At 37.4% G+C, this 26,811-nt stretch overlaps 1 protein-coding gene across 1 annotated transcript in view; it reads left to right on the top strand.

Moving 5' to 3' along the window:
* TNKS (tankyrase, TRF1-interacting ankyrin-related ADP-ribose polymerase) overlaps positions 1 to 26,811 on the top strand; it is a 161,604-nt gene that overhangs the window by 55,459 nt on the left and 79,334 nt on the right. The window contains exon 5 of the mRNA XM_010838821.1: positions 26,748 to 26,784. Coding sequence (XP_010837123.1) covers positions 26,748 to 26,784 — 37 coding nt within the window. The remainder of the gene's footprint in view (positions 1 to 26,747; positions 26,785 to 26,811) is intronic.

Raw genomic sequence — 26,811 nt, 5'->3', positions numbered from 1 at the left:
TTTTTTTTTTTTTTTTTTCGGTCTCCTCCAGAACACAATAAATTCAGTGTTCCTACTTGGGCAGGAGTATATTCCCTTTGGTTCTTTGAGGATACATGGCCATAGTGGGCCCGAGGTTGGTACTGACTGTTTCCTAAGAAGCTTTTTGATCAAATGAGCCTTCTTGTGCTTCTGTGAAAGGAGCAGTATTTTCTTTTCTCAGGGAAAGGATAAGGTTTAGTTACAGTGTCAGTAACTTAAGAATATCTACTGAAAAGTGTGTATTTGGGACTTCCCTGGTGGTCCAGTGGCTAAGAGTCTGCCCGCAGTCCCAATGCAGGCGGCCTGGGTTCGATCCCTGGTCAGGGAACTAGATCCCACATGCTGCAACTAAGACCTGGTGTAGCCAAAAAAAGAAAAAAGGGTGTGTTTGATCATCAGCTTCTGACAGTTTTAGAATTGCTAGACTTTTTTTGCTGTGGACATTGAAAGTCATCTGAATTGATAGCCTGACAGGGCATGGAGAGAAATACAGTGAATCATATACTCGTCTTTCTAAATGAAAGTGGAAAATATAATCTGAAATAACTACAAGTATTGTTTTTTATATGCGTGGATTTGTTTTAAAAGAAGTAGTTATTAGGAAGTTAATTAGACAGGAAATCAGTTCTAGATAAGGAGTGCTTGACTATACTTTGATTTGTGGATTATCAGAATTTCATCATCCCCAGTTTGTATCATGTTTCTTTTCTTTCTGAAGCAGAGGAACATTCTATGTATCAAATTTTATTTATGTTTTTTCCCTCACAGTTCTTCTTTGTGGGGAAAAATTCATTGCTCTTTATAATTCTAGTTATATGTATTTGGCTTCAGTGTTTGGAAATGGGCCCCAGGTGAGTGAAGAAGAATCCTTCTTTCTTTATTGATGTTCTAATCTTGCCACATGTTGTTTTTCGATTATTCTATTATCCTCCATTGTACTGAAGATGAATGATATTTTGCTTATGACAGGACATAAAAATGAATCTGGTTTTTAAGAAGTTATTAGAATGCCAGTGGCAATAACAGATAGACATGGGAGAGGATCCTTTCCTCCAGAAGAGCAGCTGATTTTGTAAACTTCTTTACAAAATAAAGTCTTCTTTTTTGAAAACCTGCTAAGAGAAAATAAAATAACTACTTGCCTATACTCTTTGTAAAACAAAAACATGCCAGGTAGTAATGTTAATGATGATTTATAGAAGAAAAGGCTGGCCATAAAGTAGAAGGAAAAGAAGTTCAGTTAAGAATAGAAGTAATCTTTATACCAGAAGTTTACGATATTACTGATTCCTTTTTCTTAAGGATATGTTTTTATACTTACCCTTCTTCATATTTTAATTCTTAACTTGACCCTTACACGACTAGAACTTCATAGAAAATTCTTGGATCTTTTATATTTCCCTATATTCATCTTAATTATGACTTTTCAATGTCAATGTTACTTTCTCTTTTATTTGAAGTACACTTTGGGCCGAGTTCAGTTTAGTTCAGTTGCTCAGTCGGTCCGACTTTGTGACCTCTTGGACCACAGCATGCCAGGCGTCCCTGTCCATCGCCAACTCCTGGAGCTTACTCAAACTCACGCCAATGAGTCAGTGATGCCATCCAACCATCTCATCCTCTGTCATCCCCTTCTCCTCCGCCTTTAATCTTTCCCAGCATCAGGGTCTTTTCCGGTGAGTCAATTCTTCACATCAGGTGGCCAAAGTATTGGAGTTTCAGCTTCAACATCAGTCCTTCCAGTGAATATTCAGACTGATTTCCTTTAGGATGGACTGGTTGGATCTCCTTGCAGTCCAAGGGACTCTCAAGAGTCTTCTCCCAACACCAGAGTTCAAAAACATAAAATCTTCGGCACTCAGCTTTCTTTATAGTTCAACTCTCACATCCATACATGACTATTGGAAAAACCATAGCTTTGACTAGATGGACCTTTGTTGGCAAAGTAACATCTCTGGTTTTTAATATGCTGTCTAGGTTAGTCATAGCTTTGCTTCCAAGGAGCAAGCATATTTTAATCTCATGGCTGCTGTCACCATCTCCAGTGATTTTGGAGTCCAAAAAATATTCTCTTACTGTTTCCATTGTTTCCGCATCTATTTGCCATGAAGTGATGGGAACAGACGCCATAATCTTCATGTTTTGAATGTTGAGTTTTAAGCCACCTTTTCCTCTCTGCCCCTTCACTTTCATCAAGAGGCTCTTTAGTTCTTCTTCACTTTCTGCCATAAGGGTGGTGTCATCTGTGTATCTACTGCTGCTGCTAAGTCGCTTCAGTCGTGTCCAACTCTATGTGACCCCCATAGATAGCAGCCCACCAGGCTTCCCCGTCCCTGGGATTCTCCAGGCAAGAACAGTGGAGTGGGTTGCCATTTTCTTCTCCAATGCACGAAAGTGAAAAGTGTAAGTCAGATCGCTCAGTCGTATCCAGCTCTTCGCAACCCCATGAAATGTAGCCTGCCAGGCTCCTCTGTCCATGGGATTTTTCCAAGCAAGAGTACTGGAGTTGGTTGCCATTGCCTTCTCCCTGTGTACCCAAGCTTACTGATATTTCTCCTGTCAATCTTGATTCCAGCTTGTGCTTCATCCAGCCCTGCATTTCACATGATGTACTCTGAATATAAGTTAAATAAACAGGGTGACAGTATACAGCCTTGACATACTCCTTTCCCAATATGCAACCAGTCCATTGTTCCATGTCTAGTTCTAACTGTTGCTTCTTGACCTGCGTACAGATTTCTCAAGAGGCAGATGAGGTGGTCTGGTATTCCCATCTCTTTAAGAATTTTCCACAGTTTGTTGTGAAATCCACACAGTCAAAGGCTTTGGCGTAGTCAATAAAGCAGAATGGATGTTTTTCTGGAACTCTCTTGCTTTTTCGATGATCCAACAATTGGATGTTGGCAATTTGATCTCTTGTTCCTCTGCCTTTTCTAAATCCAGTTTGAACATCTGGAAGTTCTTGGTTCACGTAGTGTTGAAGCTTCGCTTGGAGAATTTGAGCATTACTTTACTGGTGTGTGAGATGAGTGCAGTTGTGAGGTAGTTTGAACATTCTTAGGTGTTGCCTTTCTTTGGGATTGCACCAAGTACCATGTTTAAATGTTGAGGATAAAACTGTATAATCTAATTCCTTATTTGTTTGACTGTCTGGGTTTTCCTAAGTATTTTTCAATGGAACACTTTGTATCTTTTTATGATGTAGGATAACATAATATGTATTTACTATGTTTTATGTGTTTTAATGAAGCTCAGTAACTTTTGTATTTATCTGATTTAATTTAGTTCAGTTCAGTCGCTCAGTCATGTCTGACTCTTTGTGACCCCGTGAATCACAGCACGCCAGGCCTCCCTGTCCATCACCAACTCCCAGAGTTCACTCAAACTCATGTCCATCGAGTCGGTAATGCCATCCAGCCATCTCATCCTCTGTCGTCCCCTTCTCCTTCTGCCCGCAAATCTCTCCCAGCGTCAGGGTCTTTTCCAATGAGTCAACTCTTTGCATGAGGTGGCCAGGGTACTGGAGTTTCAGCTTTAGCATCAATCCTTCCAATGAACACCCAGAACTGATCTCCTTTAGGATGGACTGGTTAGATCTCCTTGCAGTCCAAGGGACTCTCAAGAGTCTTCTCCAACACCACAGTTCAAAAGCATCAATTCTTCAGCGCTCAGCTTTCTTTACAGTCCAACTCTCACATCCATACATGACCACTGGAAAAACCATAGCCTTGACTAGACAGACATTTGTTGGCAAAGTAATATCTCTGCTTTTCAATATGCTATCTAGGTTGGTCATAACTTTTCTTCCAAGGAGTAAGCGTCTTTTAATTTCATGGCTGCAGTCACCATCTGCAGTGATTTTGGAGCCCCCCAAAATAAAGTCTCTTACTGTTTCCACTGTTTCCCCATCTATTTCCCATGAAGTGATAGGACCGGACGCCATGATATTTGTTTTCTGAATGTTGAGCTTTAAGCCAACTTTTTCACTCTCCTCTTTCACTTTCATCAAGAGGCTTTTTAGTTCCTCTTCATTTTCTGCCATAAGGGTGATGTCATCTGCATATCTGAGGTGATTGATATTTCTCCCAGCAATCTGGATTCCAGCTTGTGCTTCTTCAAGCCCAGCGTTTCTCATGATGTACTCTGCATAGAAGTTTTATAAGCAGGGTGACAATATACAGCCTTGACGTACTCCTTTTCCTATTTGGAACCAGTCTGTTGTTCCATGTCCAGTTCTAACTGTTGCTTCCTGACCTGCATATAGGTTTCTCAAGAGGCAGGTCAGGTGGTCTGGTATTCCCATCTCTTGAAGAATTTTCCAGTTTCTTGAGATCCACACAGTCAAAGGCTTTGGCATAGTCAATAAACAGAAATAGATATTTTTCTGGAACGCTCTTGCTTTTTCAATGATCTGGCGGATGTTGGCAATTTGATCTCTGGTTCCTCTGCCTTTTCTAATACCAGCTTGAACATCTGGAAGTTCAGGGTTCACATATTGCTGAAGCCTGGCTTGGAGAATTTTGAGCATTACTTTACTAGCGTGTGAGATGAGTGCAATTGTGCGGTAGTTTGAGCATTCTTTGGCATTGCCTTTCTTTGGGATTGGAATGAAAACTGACCTTTTCCAGTCCTTTGGCCACTGTTGAGTTTTCCGAATTTGCTGGCATATTGAGTGCAGCACTTTCACAGCATCATCTTTCAGGATTTGAAATAGCTCAACTGGAATTCCATCACCTCCACTAGCTTTGTTCGTAGTGATGCTTCCTAAGACCCACTTGACTTCACATTCCAGGATGTCTGGCTCTAGGTGGGTGATCACACCATCTGGGTGTGTGATTATCTGGATCATGAAGCTGTTTTTTGTACAGTTCTTCTGTGTATTCTTGCCACCTCTTCTTAATATCTTCTGCTTCTGTTAGGTCCATACCATTTCTGTCCTTTATCGAGCCCATCTTTGCATGAAATGTTCCTTTGGTATCTCTAATTTTCTTGAAGAGATCTCTAATCTTTCCCATTCTGTTGTTTTCCTCTGTTTTGTTGGATTGATTGCTGAGGAAGGCTTTCTTATCTCTTCTTGCTATTCTTTGGAACTCTGCATTCAGATGCTTATATCTTTCCTTTTCTCCTTTGCTTTTCGCTTCTCTTCTTTTCACAGCTATTTCTAAGGCCGCCTCAGACAGCCATTCTGCTTTTTTGCATTTCTTTTCCATGGGGATGGTCTTGATCCCTGTCTCCTCTACAGTGTCATGAACCTCTGTCCATAGTTCATCAGGCACTCTATCTATCAGATCTAGTCCCTTAAATCTATTTCTCAGTTCCACTGTATAATCATAAGGGATTTGATTTAGGTCATACCTGAATGGTCTAGTGGTTTTCCCCACTTTCTTCAATTTCAATCTGAATTTGGCAATAAGGAGTTCATGATCTGAGCCACAGTCCGCTCCCGGTCTTGTTTTTGCTGACTGTATAGAGCTTCTCCATCTTTGGCTGCAAAGAATGTAATCAGTCTGATTTCGGTGTTGACCATCTGGTGATGTCCATGTGTAAAGTCTTCTCTTGTGTTGTTGGAAGAGGGTGTTTGCTATGACCAGTGCATTCTCTTGGCAAAACTCTATTAGCCTTTGCCCTGCTTCATTCCGTACTCCAAGGCCAAATTTGCCTATTACTCCAAGTGTTTCTTGTCTTCCTACTTTTGCATTCCAGTCCCCTATAATGAAAAGGACATCTTTTTTGGGTGTTAGTTCTAAAAGGTCTTGTAGGTCTTCATAGACCCGTTCGACTTCAGCTTCTTCAGCATTACCCGTTGGGGCATAGGCTTGGATTACTGTGATACTGAATGGTTTGCCTTGGAAACGAACAGAGATCATTCTGTCTTTTTTGAGATTGCATCCAAGTACTGCATTTTAGACTGCTTTGTTGACCATGATGGCTACTTCATTTCTTCTAAGGGGTTCCTGCCAACAGTAGTAGATATAATGGTCATCTGAGTTAAATTCACCTATTCCAGTCCATTTTAGTTTGCTGATTCCTAGAATGTTGACGTTCACTCTTGCCATCTGCTGTGTGACCACTTCCAATTTGCCTTGATTCGTGGACCTGACATTCCAGGTTCCTATGCAATATTGCTCTTTACAGCATCGAACCTTGCTTCTGTCACCAGTCACATCCACAGCTGTGTGTTGTTTTTGCTTTGGCTGCATCCCTTCATTCTTTCTGGAATTATTTCTCCACTGATTTCTAGTAGCATATTGGGCACCTACCGACCCAAGGAGTTCCCCTTTCAGTATCCTATCATTTTGCCTTTTCATACTGTTCATGGGGTTCTCAAGGCAAGAATACTGAAGTGGTTTGCCATTCCCTTCTGCAGTGGACCACATTCTGTCAGATCTGTCCACCATGACCCGCCCATCTTGGGTGGCCCCACATGACATGGCTTAGTTTCATTGAGTGAGACAAGGTTGTGGTCCATGTGATTAGATTGACTAGTTTTCTGTGATTATGTTTTGTCTGCCCTCTGATGCCCTCTCACAACACCTACCGTCTTACTTGGGTTTCTCTTACCTTGAACGTGGGTTATCTCTTCACGGCTGCTCCAGCAAAGCACAGCCTCTGCTCCTTACCTTGGACGAGGGGTATCTCCTCACGGCCGCCTCTCCTGACCTTGAACATGGAGTAGCTCCTCTCGCCCCTCCTTTGCCTGCGCAGCCGCTGCTCCCTGGACGTGGGTTTGCTCCTCTTGGCCGCCTCCTGTGACCTCGGGCATGGGGTAGCCCACGCCCGATTTAATTAAATGGGCTTAATTGACCAGTGAGTCTATTCCTCAGAAACTATGGTGAGTTCTTAGTGTCATAATTAGGGAATTTTGCTTTGTGTTGTGAGTCTGCTGCAGTAAGGAGGTGCATGGAAGAAGGTGCAGAAACAAAAAGATTTCTTTGAGTAGTTGCAGCGAGTCCTTATGCTTAGAATCTTTCGTTCATTTTCCCTTAAGACACTCATGTATACATTATGTCTTCTAGTAAACTATATAAAGCTTGATGTCCAACACAAGAAAGATTAAGAGCAGTGGGAGATGTGCTTTTTATTTACTCAGCAAAGGATGATTGCAACAAAGCATTGTGGGCCTCTGTAAATCTTTCCCACTGTATCCGAACTCCTTAGCTGAAAAGTACTTTTACAGGGAATATATCAAAAGGTGTCTCTGGTAATTTTGATATTCTTTGATCTTGATCATCCCAAGGTTAACCTTACTTACCCAAACATACAAGGCTATACTAGTTGGGAAGATCCCCCGGGGGGAGAGCATTGCAACCCATCCAGTGTTCTTGGCTGGAGAATCCCCATGGACAGAGGAGTCTGGCAGGCTATAGTCCAGGGGTTTGCAAAGAGACAGACATGACTGAGCAACTAAGCACATACTTTTGGAATTATTTATTGGAGAATTGTTCTCCCCTTGAACATTTTTAGTTAGACTATAATATTGGAAAGTAAATAGATCACTGTCTGCCTCCATTGCATTCAAGAATCTGTTGGTTATATGGATGGCAATGATCGAGAAGTAAATTGGGCATAGGAAGAGTTTCCAAAGAGAAGTTTACCATTTTTTTAACTTGTAAATTAGTGCCCAGCTAAACAATAAAAATGTTAGAATAATTTTTTCATTATCAATTAATTAAGTGTTCCTTTTGAGAAAGAAAATAGAACTTTATAAATGGGAACTGTTTTAATACATCTGGGCCACAGATAGAAACAAGGTCATGGTGCACTCAGCATAGCAAACATCTTCTTCATCTGGTTAATATGAGTGACAGCTCTCTTTTACCATTTTCTAATAGCATACAGTCTAGAAGAAACCTTTGCTTCCTTAAACCCTCTCCCAATACTCTCAGCTCAGCTCAAAAGCTGTAGTGGAGTCTTAACACCCTGTGACTGAGGTGCCAGCTGTCCCCTATGGCCTGTCTTTTCCCTCACTGTAGCAAGTAACAATCCCACTTTATTCACCTGCAGCTGTCTTCCTGGTGGACTTTGGCTGGAAGACATCAACATTTTCCTTAAAGACGTTTCTTAGATTCAAATTACTCCCCCAACACTTAAAAGGTGAATGAAGGATTTGTTAACTGTGTGTGTGTGTGTTCAGCTCAGCATGTTTGTTGGTACTTACATGTTCATTTTGATAGTTGTTAAGTATATAAGGATAAGGAAGACACTATCTCTGACCTCTAAACTGAATGATTAGTATGTTTTCATATGATAATAGTGAGTCTGGTTAATTTATAAATCTCTTTCCTTCATAGATTTTAATCATTTTTACCATGTTTCATCTGAAGGCAAAAGAAAATACTTGAAAATTTGTTAACTTTGTGTAGTGTAGGGTATGGAATTCTGATTACTAGTACCACAGAATTTATAAAGGAAATTCTTACTGAAAATGTATTTGTATGCGTGTGTGTGTCAGAGAAAAAGAGATGGGGAGTCATAATGATTTACACAGAACCACTGATGGCAGTTTTGATGATATAGTATGTGCCTTTCCGAAGAGAACTTCTGGAATTACTGTTAGTTCCAGCGTCTGCCCCAGGATATATCTATTTCCACAAGTCATTTTCAGTAAAATGTGAAAGTTTCTCAGTTTCATCTATGTCATGAAAACTGTAGATCTTCATCTCACACAAAGAAAATGAATCTTAATATGTTTCTTAGTTTTGCTCTTCAACAAATAACCTTGCCAAGTCTTCTTAATATTCTAAGGCAAATCAGTGGACCCTGGGATTTAAAATTTTACACTTCCAAACAGCTACAGATATTTCTTTCCACACTGGATTAGAAATGTTTGCCTTAAATCTTTTATCAAAATGAGAAAACATTAGGCTGTCAAGAATCTGAAAATACCTTCCTTTTATACTCACTCACTCTTAGGTAGTCTTTGTCAGGATTCCTGGGTAATTATGTGCAGAAGCCGTTATACAAATGACTGGTTTTATCAGTTAAGCCACATTTACTCAAAATGAATGCATAGTATTTTTTTGCTAGCATAGAATGAGAGATTATATATGGAAAGAAACATTTTCAGTATTTAAACAGTGCTAGTTACCCTTAACTATAACTTTCTCCAAATGATATGGTTATTATTATATAATCACAAATTAGAAGTATTAAATTATTTGAAATAATTATCTACTTTTGTCACACTATGATTTCTACAAACATTATTTAATTTTGTGTGTGTGTCTATATGCTACTGGGCTAGAGACAAATAACTTGAGATGGTGACAGGTGGGTCAGAGTAATGTCGTCTTTCATGAACACGACTGGCCATGAGCTATCATAGCTGTCACTTGTCAGACTGTTCGTTTTATGTATAAAATAAATTTCTTAATGGTGTCCTTGAAGTGAGACTCAGTTTTAGTTTAGAATGTTGTATACCATTTTTTCTTTGATTTTCTTAGCACTGGTTTCTCATCAGGTCATTTCTGGAGATACTTTCTGTTTAAAATGTGTAATAGTACCTTTAGTGAAAACATGTTATCTCTTTCTAGCATATAAACGTTGGTTTATCACTGCAAAGAAAATATGACTAAATAAATGTACCTACTTTTGTGTCTCATAAAAATGTACGTAAACTCAAAATATGGAAAATTTATTATTTTACCTCTTTTGGAGGACTACTATCAGTAATAGCCTGCTGAAAGTATATAGTTACTATACTTCTTTATGTTGTTGTTTAGTAGCTAAGTCATGTCTGACTCGGCGACCCCACGGATTGTATCCCGCCAGGCTCCTCTGTTCATGGGATTTCCCAGGCAGGAGTACTGGAGTGGGTTGCCATTTCCTTCTCCAGGGGATCTTCCCAACCCTGTTGTTATAAAGTAACTGATTACACTACACTCCCATAATACTGAGAAAAAAACGAATATTTTATTAAGTCAGTGAAAGGAAAACAGATCAAGTAAAAACCAAAATCTGCTTTAGTAAACATAATTTGATATAAGAAATCTTTCAGATAGGTTTGCTTTTTACCCATATTTTGAAGTCATTTATAGAATCTTGAAAAGTCAGCTTTTATTAAAAATTTATCCATTAGGAATAGTCTTGAAAAGAAATTTAAGGTAATACCACTTCACACCCATTCAGTTCAGTTCAGTTCAGTTCAGTCACTCAGTCGTGTCCGACTCTTTGCGACCCCAGGAATTGCAGCACGCCAGGCCTCCCTGTCCATCACCAACTCCCGGAGTTCACTCAAACTCACGTCCATCGAGTCGGTGATGCCATCCAGCCATCTCATCCTCTGTCGTCCCCTTCTCCTCCTGCCTCCAATCCCTCCCAGCATCAGAGTCTTTTCCAATGAGTCAACTCTTCGCATGAGGTGGCCAAAGTACTGGAGTTTCAGCTTTAGCATCATTCCTTCCAAAGAAATCCCAGGGCTGATCTCCATGGCTACTATTTTTTTTTAAGAGAGAGAAAAAATAAATATTAGCAAGAATGTAGAGCAATTGGAACCCTGTGCATAGTTGGTGGGGATGTAAAACGATGTGGATGTGGGAAGCGCTATGGAGGTTCCTCAAAATTAAAAATAAGATTACCGTGAGGTAGCAACTCAGGTTCAAAAGAGTTGAAAACAGAGACTCAAGAGAGATAATTTGTACACTCGTGTTTGTAGTAGCATTATTAGAGCCAAAACGTAGAGGCACCTTAAGTGTCCATCGAGAAATGAGTGGATAAACTAAATGTGGTCTGTACATAAAGTGGAATTTTACTCTGCTTTATAAAGGCCCACCACTCATTAGTCCAGTATTCTTATAGAGAAAAGTAAGTTCTTTGCATAATATAAAGCACTATATGTTTGACTAGTTTACTATTGCTATTAATTTTTTCTTATACTAATTCAAATAGCTCTCTCCCCAAAACTATTTGCCTTGCTTTCAGGAATAAGACATGTTCGCAAAAAGCTAAAAAGTAATAGCAACCCAAACTTTGTACTGTAAAGAACTGTTATACATATGTGCTTATAATAATTGTTTTTGACTGAATTAGAATCATAACAGTTTCATTCAACAATTTCAAATTGCCACATCAAATTTTGTTTTTATTCCAATTTACGATGCACTTATATCTGAATCCTGTCCTATTGGTACTCCCCTCCTCCCCACGCCCACAGGGATTTCCTGTGTAATAACCTGGTGATACTTTCATTTTTATATCTAAAAGTATATACGGTAGACTCTCTCATTGTTGCAATGGAGCTTCCTCCAAATACAACATTTCTTTTAAGAAACACAGGCAGCTCCAGGGATGGGAACGTGGGATAGGTATGCCTTTTTTATAAATAAAGTTCATTGTGCACTTCTGGAGATAGAAGAAAGAGTATAAAATATGGTCCCTGACTTCAAGGGTCTCAAGTTGGGCAAGGGAGACAGACCCACAAGTGATTTTTCATACAACATGGAAAGTATTATGGAGCACAGAGAAAGGCGCAGGTGGTTCTTTGCAGAAAAAACTAAAGCCAGGTATTCGGCATTTACTGCCCCTGGGTTGTTCTCTGTCCACTTTTGTGACTTAGTATTTTCTGTCTAACATTTCTGTGTATTTTTCCATTTAGAATATGTTATTTTTCTGTACTTTTGATCAGCAGTGTCAAAAGAATATGGCCTAGACTAAAACCAAACAATCTTATTCAGTTTCTCTCCCCAGTTACTTCTGGGGCATCTGAAAGCTTGGCACCAAATAAAGACAATAAGCAAACTAAGGAAATGGAAAAAAAAATACAATTCTTCTCTAGCTTGTCCTCAGCAACAACAGTATCACTCTACCAAGTAGACAGTACTTTCTTCTGAATCCATCAGAGGCATCAAGTGATCAGTACCATTGTGCAGAACTTGAACACAGAAAATTACTGTCTAGAATGAGGGTACAAGTGTGTTTGCCTGTGTATGCACAATGGTTTGGTAGTTGTTTCTTAAAGTTAGAACTTGTATAACCTTGGAACCTTTTCCAGAAGACGGTGATTTTCGTAATTATTTGAGTTTCAAATGTGCCTTTTCTTTAATTTTCTAAGCTATTAATACCTTGCTACTAAAGAAGCAAGAAGAAAGGAAAAGGAAATACTAATATTACTAGATATCCCCAATCCACAGATCGTAGATTTCTGTGCTAATTTATTTAGTGTTTAGCTGGTACACTGGGTGGTACATACACCTATGCCTACACACATACACCCCCCTGCCCCCGACATACACACACAGGTGTGTGACTAGCAGCCCTGATCCTGAGCTTAGGTTGACAATGTTCTTATTAAGAAAGCAGCAGTAACTCAGAAGAAAGGCTTGTGTGCCACTTTTTCATAGCTATGGTATGGCCTTGTGGAGAAACATTGTTTTATGTGGCCTTGTCCATGTCCTGTTGGAAACGGTCATTGTCAGCAGAGCTGACTTGCACATCCTCAGTGTTTAACGTAGTACTGATGGTAGATTCAATGGACATGGGTTTGAGCAAGCTCTGGGAGTTGGTGATGGACAGGCAAGCCTGGTGTGCTGCAGTCCATGGTTTGCAGAGTCATACACGACTGAGCAACTGAACTGAATGCTAGATTAATTTTATTTTTAATTTATCTCTAACTTCATGCTTTAAAATACTGGCTGCGTGCATGCTAACCTTCAGTCACATGTCATAAGGATTGCTACATTGCAGAGTTGGAACATTCCTGTGGTAGATAAAAATATGCCAAGACTGATATGCATTTCATGAAATCATTGTAATATAAAGTAAATCTAAAGTTTAAAATTAACAAAGAGCAAAACACATCATATATAGTAACATTCATAGTTTGCATTATGACTTAGCATTATTGACTCATGGATATAGGTGAAGCTGGCTACTAGAAAACAATAGTTTATTAAGAAATATCAAATATCTAAAACAGGCATTTACTATACACACACACATATACCTTTTGGACTGAAATTTTCTCTCTAATGAGGAAATGAGGTTTACTCTCTGTAAGGTTCTATCAATCTCAATAAAGTTCTACCTCTTCACAATATGGAGGAGAAAGGAGAGTTCATCTGCATGGTTTTCTAATTATCTTCCCCTGAATAGCTTTCACTTTTTCTTGGGGATTATTCAATTTTTTTAAAACCTATTTTTTCCACCAGTTGATTACTGTTGTACATCAGTTTTTATAGCCTTCTGCTCATATTGTGATTGCAACTCTCTGTGGACCCAGCAAAATGTTTAGGACAGAAAGATAAAATGCCTCCCCTTTTTTCACTATATAAAAGCCATTGTATTATACAGAAAGTTAGTGGAGTATGGAGAAATCTGTTCTCTCAGATCTCTTAAATGTCAGTTGTTTTGAATAAGAGTTCTTTCACTGATGTTAATTAAAAAGAGGTCCTATCTCCCTGATGATTTACAGGGAGAAATAATAAACAATTGTCAGTAAAGCAATTGCTTTAAAATTTGAAAAGCTTTGTCACCATCATCGTCATCACCATTATCTTGTGTCGAAGATTGGGAAGCATCGTTGGGTGTTGTATTTATATTATCCCTGACCCTCAGAGTAACCCACAAGATAAGCTTTATCTCTCTCATTTTACAGTGAGAAACATGAAGCTGAGAGGAAGGTTAAATGATTTGGTCAAACTCTCATGGCTAGTCAGTAGCCGACCCAGGATTTATTCAAAATATCTGGCACAAAAATTAATGTTCCTTTGATATGACTTACTGGTGATTCCCAAGCCAGACCCAGGTCACGCACCCCCTGGATATATGCACAAACCACCCTGTCTTTGTGATGAAAGTCATAAAGTTAGAGGAAGAAAAAAATTTAAAGACAGCAGTGATACACAATTAGAGCATTTTACCTTCTCCTTCTAAGTCGGTTCAGTCTTTTTTTTTTCAACATGCCCTTAATTCCCTATGCCATTAATTCACTATTTCCCTATGAACTTGCTGCCATAATTAGTCCATTGTTGAATCCCTTAAATAGTTAGGAATAGTCCCCTATTTTTTAAGCCAAATACAATACCTTCTTTTTTGGAGCCAAATTGTATATGGCTAAGCATTTTTCTTTTTGAGAACCTCCTCTGAAATACCGACAAGAGTAGACAGGACCCTTTCTATAACTGTAACCATCACCTCTACCACCTTGTCTTTTTATCGTGTAAGCCAAATAGTTGCCTTCCTTCCTTTTTCTTTTTTAATTCTGCTGATACAACATGAGTTTCCACGTGCTTTTCTGTAAATTTGTCACGTTGATTCATTGAGTTTCCTGTCAAATCAGCTCCAGAGTAGTGAATCCAGGCTACTCTTAAGCCAGTTTTTAGTCTTTCTTGACTTACGTATTTGAAGAGTTGCATGTGTTTCGTTTTTTTTTTTTTTTACTCTAATATCAGGACACTGCATTTATCCTCCTCATTCTTTTGTTCTTTTTGTAATGTTCGCTATCAGTTGCCATTATTCTGTATCCTGAGTTCAGGTTCTTCAAGACCAGATATTGTTCCTCCATGTTATCTAGATAACCAGCTTTTTTTTTTTTTTTTTCAAATTTCCATCTCTCTTAAGTTAGTCAGCAGGAAGAAATGATGAATTTACCAAGTCCTTTGGTCTTTTGCCCAGGACTTTCATAGTCACTGGAAATTGTCTATATTTCTTTTGTTAAAGTTATTTATCTCTACAAGATTCAGTAAAAGTGATTAGTGGAGTACGATACACTTTCTAAACACACTCTCAGTCACTTCTTGGCATGTACATTTGAATGAGGTAACCTTCTAAAAAGCTTGTGCTGTCCATATGAGTCATCATTAACCATACTGGTCCCTTTCTCTAAATGCTGTAGCATATTGCAAGGACTCTTCTGTGCTTAATACCTGTGGATTGTCATCAATTATCACGTACATCTTTAAAAGCCTTAGTTGCCTATTAAGACAATCTTGTTTTTGCATTATGCTGCTCATTAATGTTCAGTGCTTCTTATGTATTACTCATCTCTTGAGTTTCTAGCCTTCTCATCAACTTTATTGTTAGATTCTCTTCTCCTCCCAGCTTCATTCCTACCTCTGTTTTTACTACTTTCCTCTTTCACGGCTCCTTCTTCCATTTCCCTTTCCCTATTCTCTCTCCCACCCATCACTCCCCTCCTACCAAAGAAATGTCCAGGAGTCATGCTCTGAACCAAGAGAGCTTATACCCAGGAGAGCCCTTCTTAGATCACTCAAAGAGAAGGTGCTCCCCCATAGTGAGTGTCTACTCAGTTTTGTAACCTTCCAGCTCAGGGAAGTTTTAGATCCACACTCTGCCGGGCTGTAGCTACTGGCCACGGATGGCTATTGGACACGTAAATGGGTCTAGTGCCACATGTTGAAATGATAATATTCTAGATATACTGGATAAAATAAAATATTAAAATTAGTATCCTCTGGTTACCTTTTTTTCAATGTGGCTACTGGAAAACTTTAAATTACATATGTGCTTTGAATTATATTCCTACTAGACAGCAATTTTTAGACACTCTAAATTAAAAGGAAATACATAAAGAGATTCATTAGCACAAAGAAAAAAAGGAAAATGAATTATACATGAACAAATAATAAAATGTATGCATTCTGGAGCCATTTTGGATCGGCACATGTCAGTATGCCTGGAGCGCTTTGATACATTATTGCACAGACTGGTGGAGGTTGAACATAATCAGCCCTGATTTGTCAAGAAAGGTTAAATTATGTTTGGAATAATCCATTTTTGAATGCATAGAAGTGTTTAATATGTTTCAGAAAGAAATTCCCTCAAGAGCAGAGGAATTAAAATGCTAAATTAGCAGTTATGTTGAAAACTTGGCTATCTAGAGCGTTTTAGTCCTTGAGTTTTCCAAGAGAATTAATTTTTATGGCTGCAGCTTTTTAATAAGGCTAAGTGATAATTTTTATGTGAGGGTAGTTGATAAATTTACGGGAGCAGAATAAGCCCCTAAAAGAGTAAAAGTACCAAAATATCAAAACCACTTTTTCTTCAGCAATGTTTCTTAATATTTGATAGGAAGTGTTATATTTATATTAAAATAATTTCAAAAAGAATTTATTTTTGTTGTTTAAAATTAGTACACGAATTTGATCTTTTCATTGAAGAAGCTTTGGTATTTAATACCTGCAATCTCTGTCTTTGTTCATTTACATTTAGAAATGATAGTAAATGTTTCTCAAAGGCAAATTCTACAGTAAAGTTGTGGATAATACAAAACCAAAACCTAATCATGGAAAAACAAATTAATGTTTTGAGCATCATGGAAGGGTTGTATGCATGAAGTGATATTATATCACAGGTTAATCTAAGCAGCTTTCTAAACAAGGAAGCTCTGAATAACCATCTGCTGAAAAGATAGTAAAATTACATAAATCTAGTTTCTGCTAAGAAATTCATAATAGCACACACAGAAGACATGGAATGTTGACACAGATTTCATTATTATCGATGTCGGTTCAGTTCAGTCGTTCAGTCATGTCCGACTCTTTGCAACCCCATGAACCACAGCACGCCAGGCCTCCCTGTCCATCTCCACCTCCCGTAGTCCACACAAACCCATGTCCATCGAGTCGGTGATGCCATCCAACCATCTCATCCTCTGTCGTCCCCTTCTCCTCCTGCCCTCAATCCCTCCCAGCATCAGGGTCTTTTCAAATGAGTCACCTCTTCCCATCAGGTGGCCAAAATATTGGAGTTTCAGCTTCAACATCAGTCCTTCCAATAAATTGTCTTATATATGTTTCTGATAGAAATGTCGCTGCCCTGTTTTGCTAAGTGTTTACAATAAAAAAGAACTGACAATAGACAATAAAACTGATACTAAGGGGTCGAGTTAATATATTCCAGATGAGAAAATCAAAATGTACAGTTGCCATGTGGTTTCTTGCCCTGTTACATAGTAGAATGTATCCCAGTAAGATAGTAATTGTAAGATTATCTGAAATTGAACATCTACTTCTATTTCTTGGGTTTGCTACTTCAAATAAAGATGTTTTTTCTGATTTACATTTTGAAAAACTTGAAGCAATTTCCCAAAATAAAATGCTGTGAAATAATTTTCCCCAAAAATTGCAAATATATTCTCATTTCCTCAACTTTAAAATCTTTCCTCCATATTTTTCTGAAATAATAAGCATCCTTATATATCTCCTCAGTTGAACAAAATAAGAAAAAGTAGATAAAAGTATTCAAACAAAATCAAAATCAGTAGTTACAATGATAGTACACTGCCCCATTACACTAACCTTAGAATAAGGAAATGAAAATGATTAAGTAAATTAAGTGAATGTGCAACTGTGTTAAATTTTTTTTAAGCTAATATTATGCTCAGGAAAGGAGCAAACTGGCCTTCCAGATATTATACCTCAATAGCTCTCGTATAGTTGTCCTTTTTTTTTCTAAAACTATTTCTCATGGAGAACATTTTCTTTAATATACCTGAAACACCTCCTAACTGAACTATGAACTCTCAGCGTCTGTCTCGGAATAGACTGTGCAAGAATCAAAGACAAATTAAGTTTTGACAATTAAATTAATAATTAAATATGCTATTAATGGCTATATTATTTAAATTGTTCTGATTTTATGGACATTTCTGAGCCTGTGATTATATAGCCGTTAAGTAGAAGCTGAATTAACATGCTGCTGCTACTATGATCATGTTCAGAAAGATTATTGGATGAAGTATTAGTCTAAGATTGAGAAGTAAATATTTTAAAATTTGCTGCTGATTTATAGCTATGTTAGATCATATCCCTTAGTCACACATAAGACCAGCACATGAAATATAAACTCTGCTGCACTGTGATCCATTCAGTACCTTGTCTGTGCTTGACTCTTTCCATTCTCACTGTCACCGTTTATGTACATTTCCTCTAACCATCCTCCTACAATAGTCCTGTAACTAATCTCCAGTGTCTCCAGGTCCTGATTCATCGAGCTACCAGGTTAAGTTAAGTTTTAATTAGTTTACTCCCCTGCTTAAAAAAAAAAAAAGAGTGACTCCCTGTTCCTTTTCCTTATAAAATCATGTTCAACTCTACAAGCTAACATTCAGGATCCTTTATAATATAGAATAAATTTACTTTTAAATTATTATTCAGTGCTCCCCATTCCACTTCATCTTCCCAACATACACTCTAAATTTGACATTAGTCACCTTTCTCCAAATATGTATTCCATTTTCCTGCACTTCTTTCCTCATACTGATAATTATCTAAATTCCAGTCCATCTCCACATGTTAAAATCTTGCCCAAAACTGTGTGGCCAAGGTTCTGTGTGTCTTCATGAAATCACCCCATATTATTCCAATTAAAAATACTGTCAAAGGACATAGATTCTAGTCTGAGCTTTGCCACTACATAGTTTTAGAATATTAGGCAAATTATTTGTTTATTCTGGGTCTTAACTGAGTCATATATAAAATAAGGATATCTAATTTATCTTGCCAAGCCTGCCTTAAGATTATATTTAGAATCAACAAGTCTAAGTCAAAGATCCTTTTTTTTAACAGTAGTTCTTAACCTGTAGTAACTTCACAGACTTAGGCGAAATTCTGTGAAAACTCTAAAACTGGAGGCAAAAGTTTATCTTACAGTATGCAAAGGATTTTCTCCCTAGGGAGAGGGTCTAAAGCTACTTTCATTAGCTTCTTAAAATGGTTCATGATGCCCAAAAGGTTAGGATCTATCATTTCCCTGATCTAAATCTTTTATTAACAGACACACTCAAGGGCTCCGTCCCTCTCTCACTGTCAATGGTAAATACCTAAAAGTTTTAAGAACATAGTGCTTAGGTCGGTTATCTTCTATTAGAGGTCCTCAGCCCCTTTGCCTTAACATACCTGACAGCTGTGCGCACATGTGGTGCGCCTCCGTCAGCAGGAGTAGTGCACTGCAGCGTGCTGAATAAGTTCTTCATCATTTACCCTGTGGACCTGACGCCACGTCCTACAGGCTTGGCACCATCCCTCGCACACTAGCTCCAATTCCATCACTGACGTCCTACTAATTCCAAGGTTCAAGACGTGATTCAGTAGTAGTAGCTGTAGTATACTTGGCATGTTATAGATAGTAAATATTTGTTAAATGAATAAATGCATTTGTTCAAAGGAGAGCTAATAAATGAATGGTATTTTTAAAAAGAGAGTTTGCATAAGAAAGATTATGCCCAGGATAAAATACCATTACTCAGGTTGCACTAAGGTTAATTAACTCTAACTGTGAATAAGAGATTTAGTGATACTTGAGGGAAATATAAGAAAGAAAAGTAAGTTAAGCATGTGCAGCTTAAAGAAGTAAATTGTAATTGCTGCTTCCTGAAAAGACCAAAATTGCAAAGTTATTGTGTCTTTCAGAGACTTTGTTAACAGGACAAAATATACAAAGAATAAAATACAGTCATACACAATAATTACAATGAAGGCAGGATAGTTCTTATATCATTCATGCAGTAATCACTTGTACTTCAGTGTTAACTTTAGTTTCCTTAATTTTTTATATCTAATGTAAGAGGGCAGCGGTCTGACAATCCCAAATAGGTATCTCTCCAAACTCCAGGCCCTCAGTAGGCTGATGCATTGAGAGGCCAACCATCATGATAAGAGCAAGGACTGCAGAAAGGTAATTTTCTTTTCACAGATAACAATTTGATACCTATAAATGAAAATATGCTTTGTACATGTCTTCTTATAGCTCTCAGTTCACAGGTACTGCATACAAAACAGTCCTTGAGTGAAGAGGTCAATTTTATTAATATATATTCTTCCTATTTAAAAAAATACAAAAGTTAGAACAAGTGAGCTATAAAGAACTAAAAGCTGTGCACTTAGCTCAGTTTAGGTGAATTCTCCTCACAAAAAGGCAAGAATGTGATTTCTAGCTGTGAGGTGGGATTTCTAGCAGTACTGTCATATTTCTCATTAGTCAACTTCTTCTATTTTGTTCTTTTTCCTTTCTATAGATGGCATGTTTATATTCCAGAATTAAGAATTTTTCAGATTTTAAAAAAGATGTGACTTGGCAGTTTCTTATAAAGTTTAACATTTACTGTACATTTTAGCAGCCCCACACTTTTAAGTATTTACTCAGGGGAAATGATGACATAGGTCCATACAAAATCCTGCCTGAATTCATGATCGCCAAAAGCTGGCAACAACCCTTATATCTATCAGCCAGTGAATGGATAAGCAAATTCAGGTGCATTCATATAATGTAATGCTACATAATCAAAATGGTCAAATATTGATACGTCCTTTTCCAGGGGACCATCCTGACCCAGGGATCCGACCCACATCTCTCTGTCTCCTACATTGGCAGGAGAGTTCTTTACCACCTGAGCCACCGGGGAAGCCCTGTTTTTGGCCAGTGTGTGTTTGTAGTTATGTCCCAAATTTTAATACTTAGATTTTTTTTTTTTAAGTGACTAGACCATCACCACCAAATGTATTTATTATTGCAGAATAGATATAAATTTATTGGCATTAACAAAAGGGTTTAGTATAGTGGTTAGCTATAAGAGGTACCCAGAAGGCATTGACAAGTTAGAAAAGTCAATCCAGCAAAGTACATTAAAGATATCTCATGACCTGCTGCTGCTGCTAAGTCGCTTCAGTCGTGTCCAACTCTGTGCGACCCCAGAGACGGCAGCCCACCAGGCTCCCCCGTCCCTGGGATTCTCCAGGCAAGAACACTGGAGTGGGTTGCCATTTCCTTCTCCAATGCAGGAAAGTGAAAAGTGAAAGTGAAGTCGCTCAGTCATATCCGACTCTTAGCGACCCCATGGACTGCAGACTACCAGGCTGCTCAGTCCATGGGATTTTCTAGGCAAGAGTACTGGAGTGGGTTGCCATTGCCTTCTCCAATACTTAGATTTTTAACTAACAGAAAAAATTAGTGAAAAATCTTGAGTTACATTCCAAATACAGTTGACAGTAGCCTGCCAGCTTGCTCTGTCCATGGGATTTTCCAGGCAAGAATACTGGAATGGGTTCCCATTTCCTTCTGCAGGGGATCTTCCCAATCCAGGGATCAAACCTGGGTCTCCCGCACTGCCGGCAGATTCTTTACTGTCTAAGCTACCAAGGAAGCAGATACAATTGACAGAATGTCAGAAACAGGTATAAATTATTTGAAACCCTGCTTGTTGTTTATTGGCTAAGTCGTGCTCTACACTTTTGCGACCCTGTAGACTGTAGCCCGCAAAGCTCCTCTGTCCATGGGATTCTCCAGTCAAAAATGCTGGAGTGGGTTGCCATTTCCTTCTTCGTTGAAAAACCCTGCTAAATGTCCATAAATGAGATATGTATCTAAGTTGCTGGGGCTAAGTGAAGACACATTACTGCATACAAAGAAACTTGTTGTTAACAATCATCTGTTGACTGCATTATTTTCTTTTTTTGTAGAACCTTTGTTACGGATGTAATATTGTGGTAATGTTTAAGGACATTTTTTTGTTAACATATGTAATTGTTGTCATAAATATTATGATATAAGATAGTATAGTTGTATTTGGGAGGGGGGAGCTTTTGTCTTTGAAAATTGATTTCAGCTGCCCTGCAGGGATTGGGACATCTCCATTTTCCTAAAAAACTGGAAAATTTTGTTCCAGCTGTACTGTTTGGACAGCACAGCTTCAAGTTTATGTTGCACAAGTTGACTGTTAGCTAATTAGAAAGGTCAGAGTTGTAGAAGACAAAAGATAGAAAGGATCTCCACCAGGAAAATACTCTGTTGACACCTAAAATTTTAAAGCCCCCAATTTTCCCATGTTTAGCACAGATATGGAGTGTTTAATTTGATCACGATTTTAGACTTAGCCAATGTATGGACTTTGAAACCAGAATCAGAATGAGCAGGAAGATTGATAGGGTTCAGAAATAGGAAGTAGGCATTGAGAACTTTTAATACTTTGGTACTTTTTTCTTCAAAAAATTGTCCTGAAAATGTTCATGAAAGATTTCAGACAGAGAAATAATAAATTCAATTAACAAGTAATTGAAATAAATAATTCAAAAAACAATTTCAGAGAGAAAAGTCAAGTCATTCCTAGGATCGTGTTTCTGTATGGTAGATATCAAAGACCTAGCTTAACACCTTGAGATTAGATTATTTCCTGGTGCTTCAGTGAAATTCCTTCCACAGCTACATAACTGTTTTTAAATTTTCAAATCTATTAGTGAAAACACAATGGATTATGTCACCTAAAGTGATATTTTATTTCCCCATATTGGCTGTCAGTTTAGTTACAAGAATCAGTTCATCTCTTGTATTTGTCGGCACTTTAATGAGAAAATACCTATATGAGAATGATCAATTCATGGTTTTGGCACTCAGCAACCTGAGTCCCTAAACTTGTTAATTGAGATTCTTGAAGTCTTTACATAGCTCTTCTCTTGAGAAACCTAAAGCATGAGAAATTAATGCATGCTATGGGAAATGCAAAATGCATTGATCATTTTAATAGACCTGGAATACATTCCCTCCATTCCTATTCCTTTGGTCCAAAATATTAAACTAGAATGTAAAATTGACATACCTATTTTTGGGTGGGGGGGCCCATGTTTACAAGCTCATGTGAAAGTTCACTGCTTTAAAGTAGTTTTGATGGAAATATTTGGCTTGTGTTATATAAATATGTTTGGCCTATTTAAAGCTAGCTGTTGTCATTGTTTTTAAAACTATTTTATTGCTATTACTGTTTTGTTACTCTTTTCTTTTGTTTCCGTCACTTCTTCCAAAACTCAGATTTGGTTAGTTTCTGCTCACATGTTAGCATTTTTCAGGGCTTGACAGATAGTGAATAATACTCAGTGAAACCTTAGACAGTTCATTTCATTGCCTTGGCATCAGTTTCATTAACTGTAAATGAATATGTTGATGATCACTTAGGACAGCAATTCTGAAATTGGGGATGAGGTGACAAGAGAAAGGTGACTTTCAAATTACATCCCCTCTCATTGCATATAACAAAAGATGTTACTGATAGGCATGTATTATGTGTGGTTTCAAAGTAGAGAAAAGAAAGGTCACAATTCTTTTTTAGTCCTTTATTGCTTCTAGAATTTATGATTCTGTGTTCATTATCTTTCCATATTGTTCCACCTCAACAAAAGCAAATGACTCATTTTTAGAAAACTTAGTCTGCTTTGAATCCTGTCAGTTGCTGAAGAAAGGGACAAAAACACTTTAAGATGTTGAAATTAAGATAAGTCATTAATTATGACTTCTGTTTATTGATTCAGTTTTTCTTCATTTTTATTCACAAAGTAATTTTGCCTTCACAGTAAGTGAAAGAGAAGTTGTTTCTAACTACCTCAGAGAAATACAAAGGGGGGTTTTACTTTTATCCTTTATTTTTTAACTTTCATTTTTAACCTTTCTGACAGTATACTCTTTTTAACACAGTAACTCATATCCCTGCCCCCACTGTGTATGTCTGTGTCTGTGCGTGTGTGTATTTATCTTTCTATGCATCCTGTCAATACTTACACTAATAAACCATTTTTACTAATAAAAACAGTTCAGACTTTGGAAAGTAAACTTTGTGGCTTGCCTTTTATTTTTTATCCCACTTATTTTATTCTAATAAAAAAAAATTTTTTTTAAGCCATCTATTTTATCCTTTCCTGAATGCTATTATCTTGACTATAATTGCCTGGTTTCCTTTCTGGCTGATCTATTGCTAGCCTTTATCTGGATGTGATTAAAGAATATAAATGCTCCATAAAGCACCAGAATCTCAGCCAGAATATTTTCAGATTTGCAGCTAAAATGAAATAGAACAAGGGGTTTAGCTGTTAAGGAGCTCAGATTTGTTGTCAGAGTATGTGAGGGACTCTAAATTCATTATGCTAGTTGTTCCTGCAGTGTAGCATTTGAAAAATAGCTTCCACTGTTTATGGATTGTGGTCCTCGGGCACCAGATAGTGGATGTTGGAATGTATTGCAGAAAAGCTGATTAAAGTGCTAGGATCTCTAACTGTGAGTAGAAAGTCATTTGTAATAACTGAGTCTGACACCTTTGGGTGTACTTATATGTTTCCTTTTGAAAGCTTTGGTTTATTATCAGTTTAACCATGAGGGAATAACTTTTTTCCCCCCGCCAATAAAAGTGCCTTTTGGAGAAAAAATCAATAGGCTATACTAGATGAGAAGTTTATGTAAGAGGATTGATTTGAACTTTGAAGATCCCAAATTCTATGTGATTTTATTTCTTAGGTTATTGGAGTCATGCTTCACTGTGACTTTAATTTTAATAGTAGCTGCTTTCAGTTCTCAATTTCAGATTACTGTATCTCAGGAAATGTATAACTTACTCCAAAATATAAACTGTGCCAGAATTTATTGTTTTTACCTCCCATTACCCCCACTTTGGGCCACTTTACTCTCCAACAAAAAGTTCACTGGCGTGGAATATGGGAAGACTTTACTTTTACAAATCTTCTTGTTGAACTATTTCAGTATTTTCTCATTGTTTTCAAAATAAAGTTCAAACTTCTTAGAGTGCCATTCTTGTGATCTTTGTGTTTCTTCTCTGCCTAGTTTTTACTCAGTCCCCTGTAAAATGTCCTTCTTTTGAGGTTTAAAGTGGCCATTTCCTCTCTTGTTTCTTTTCCTTTGGTTGCTTCCTTCTCCCCCACCTTTCATCGGTGTATCACCTGTTCTTACTTTAAAAACCCTGCACAAGTTTTCCCTCTTCCGGGAAACATTCCTTGGACTACAATTAGCCTGCTTCTTATTTATCCCATTAGACTAGCCTTTAAACTCTTTATAGCACTCTGTAACACTCATTTCCTACTCTCATCATTGGTTTACTTGTTTGTCTTGTTTAATAGACTCTTATTTCTTGAGTTCAGAAATGATAATGTCTTTTTCAGTTTTGAATCTGGCTTATAGGCCTTTCAAATAAATGTTTTTTGACTAAATGAGTGACTTTTATAGATAATTCCATAATTTCACTTACTTTGCTCTTGATTCTTAAGGCATTTTGAGGGTATGGGTCGAACCATTTTCTCAAAAGGATCTTAAATTGACTCACTCACTTCCATATTGCCACCTAAAATATTTAATAAGGGTAGAATTTTGTCTTTGGAAAGATAAGAACCTTATTTGCTAGGGGATTATAATATAGATTTCAAACTGTTGATCAGCTGAAGAATCTGGGATATAATATATGGAAATTGGAAATGCAAACTCTTATCGTGAAGCAAGCATTCTAGCTTATTCACATATATTGTTGAACCCATGACTTCATTGGTATATAAAATTCCTTTAGGAGAGAATAGACATTTAACAACTTTTTCCTGGTTTGAAAATTACTGCTTACAGTTCCTAGATTTTAATAAAATCAACCCAAGAATCAAGAGAAATGTTTAAACTAAAAAAATATTTGCTAATGAAGGGTTATAGAATTTAAACATATGCTTAATGGTCCTGAGATGGCCTTAAAATATTTCTATCAGTATTCCACATTATGTAGCAGAGCAAACAAAATGCAAAAAAAATTCATGTTTATAAGTGATAAGATTTTTAAAAGTAATTTAAGCTTATTTCTTAATAGAGTTATAACATCTTAATCTAAAATTTTATTTCTTATACATATATATATGTATACACACTTAACATTTGCCTTCATATAACTATTTGCTTAGACATTTTATGTAATTATTTCTTTAATGATATAGCAAACTGAGTCAGCATATTATAGCTGAATCATGGTCCTAGCTGTTCTTTTTATTCATTCAGTGAGCAAACTCTATATTATTAAAATTCCTTGTCCTTCAATTGTGCTGGCAAAGACTTGCTTTTTAGTTCTTGAATGCCCTAAGAAATTTGTGTTGAAAATTCTAAAGTATATACCTATTTTCAGTCTTTGGTGTGTTAAGCAATAGAATGGAAAAATATTATCCATATCTTAATAGACGAATGTCTGCTCATTCTCAGAGACCCTAGGCTTTTTTTTAAAAAATATTTTTAATATTTATTGTTTTTAAAATTTGGTATTGAATTTGCATAAAGTGTAGATTGCAGCATGCTAGAATATTATTGTCATTTAAGAACATATTCATGGGTTTTTAGAGCACTGCCTCCAAGGGGTTCACAGCATTTGGTACGTAGTTCACGTATTTCTAGTCTACAGACTCACCCTATTGAGGCAAAGGCTTCATGATCCTGATTTTTTTTTTCTACTGCTATAAAGCTTAGCAATGGTAATTAATGGTTGTGTGGGGTGTTTTTTTTTTTTTTTTGGAAAAAAACTTTCCGTGTCATTAAAATAAAATTGAGGATTTTTGAAGACTAGTAATTTGTACCTTTAAACAGCCACATTATTTTGCTTTTGTCTCAGAATGTATTATGCCTCACAAGTATACTGTGACAGTCTGAATAGAAAAGGGGGGAGGGGACATTGTCTTCAACTGGCATGCTGTTATCAGAGGGAATGTGTTTCTGGACACGGGATTTAGCATTCATTGGTCGTCTGAAGAAAGCTATTTCATCTGAGGATTGGACAAGAAGCTGCGTCAATTTGCTGCCCGTCTCCAAGGCACTGGTGATGCTGCCTTCACAAGCTGGCTAACGTCACGGCTCCATCACCCAGCGGGGTGTGGACTCTCTTTTTCTGTTCTTCTCTATTTAATTCTCTATTTGCTGCCTACTGCATTTCTTAATCTGTCTTCTGCCAAATGCTAACAGCATGATATTTTGCAATCATCTAGGTGAATACAAGAAAGACGAACTCCTAGAAGCTGCTAGGTAAGTGATTCCATTCATTTTAAGTGA

The sequence above is a fragment of the Bison bison genome, unplaced genomic scaffold (genome assembly GCF_000754665.1).
Source record: "Bison bison bison isolate TAMUID 2011002044 unplaced genomic scaffold, Bison_UMD1.0 scf7180017864105, whole genome shotgun sequence".
NCBI lineage: Eukaryota > Metazoa > Chordata > Mammalia > Artiodactyla > Bovidae > Bison > Bison bison.
The sequence above is the reverse complement of the archived record's forward strand: the minus strand, read 5'-3'. Positions and strand labels throughout refer to the sequence as shown.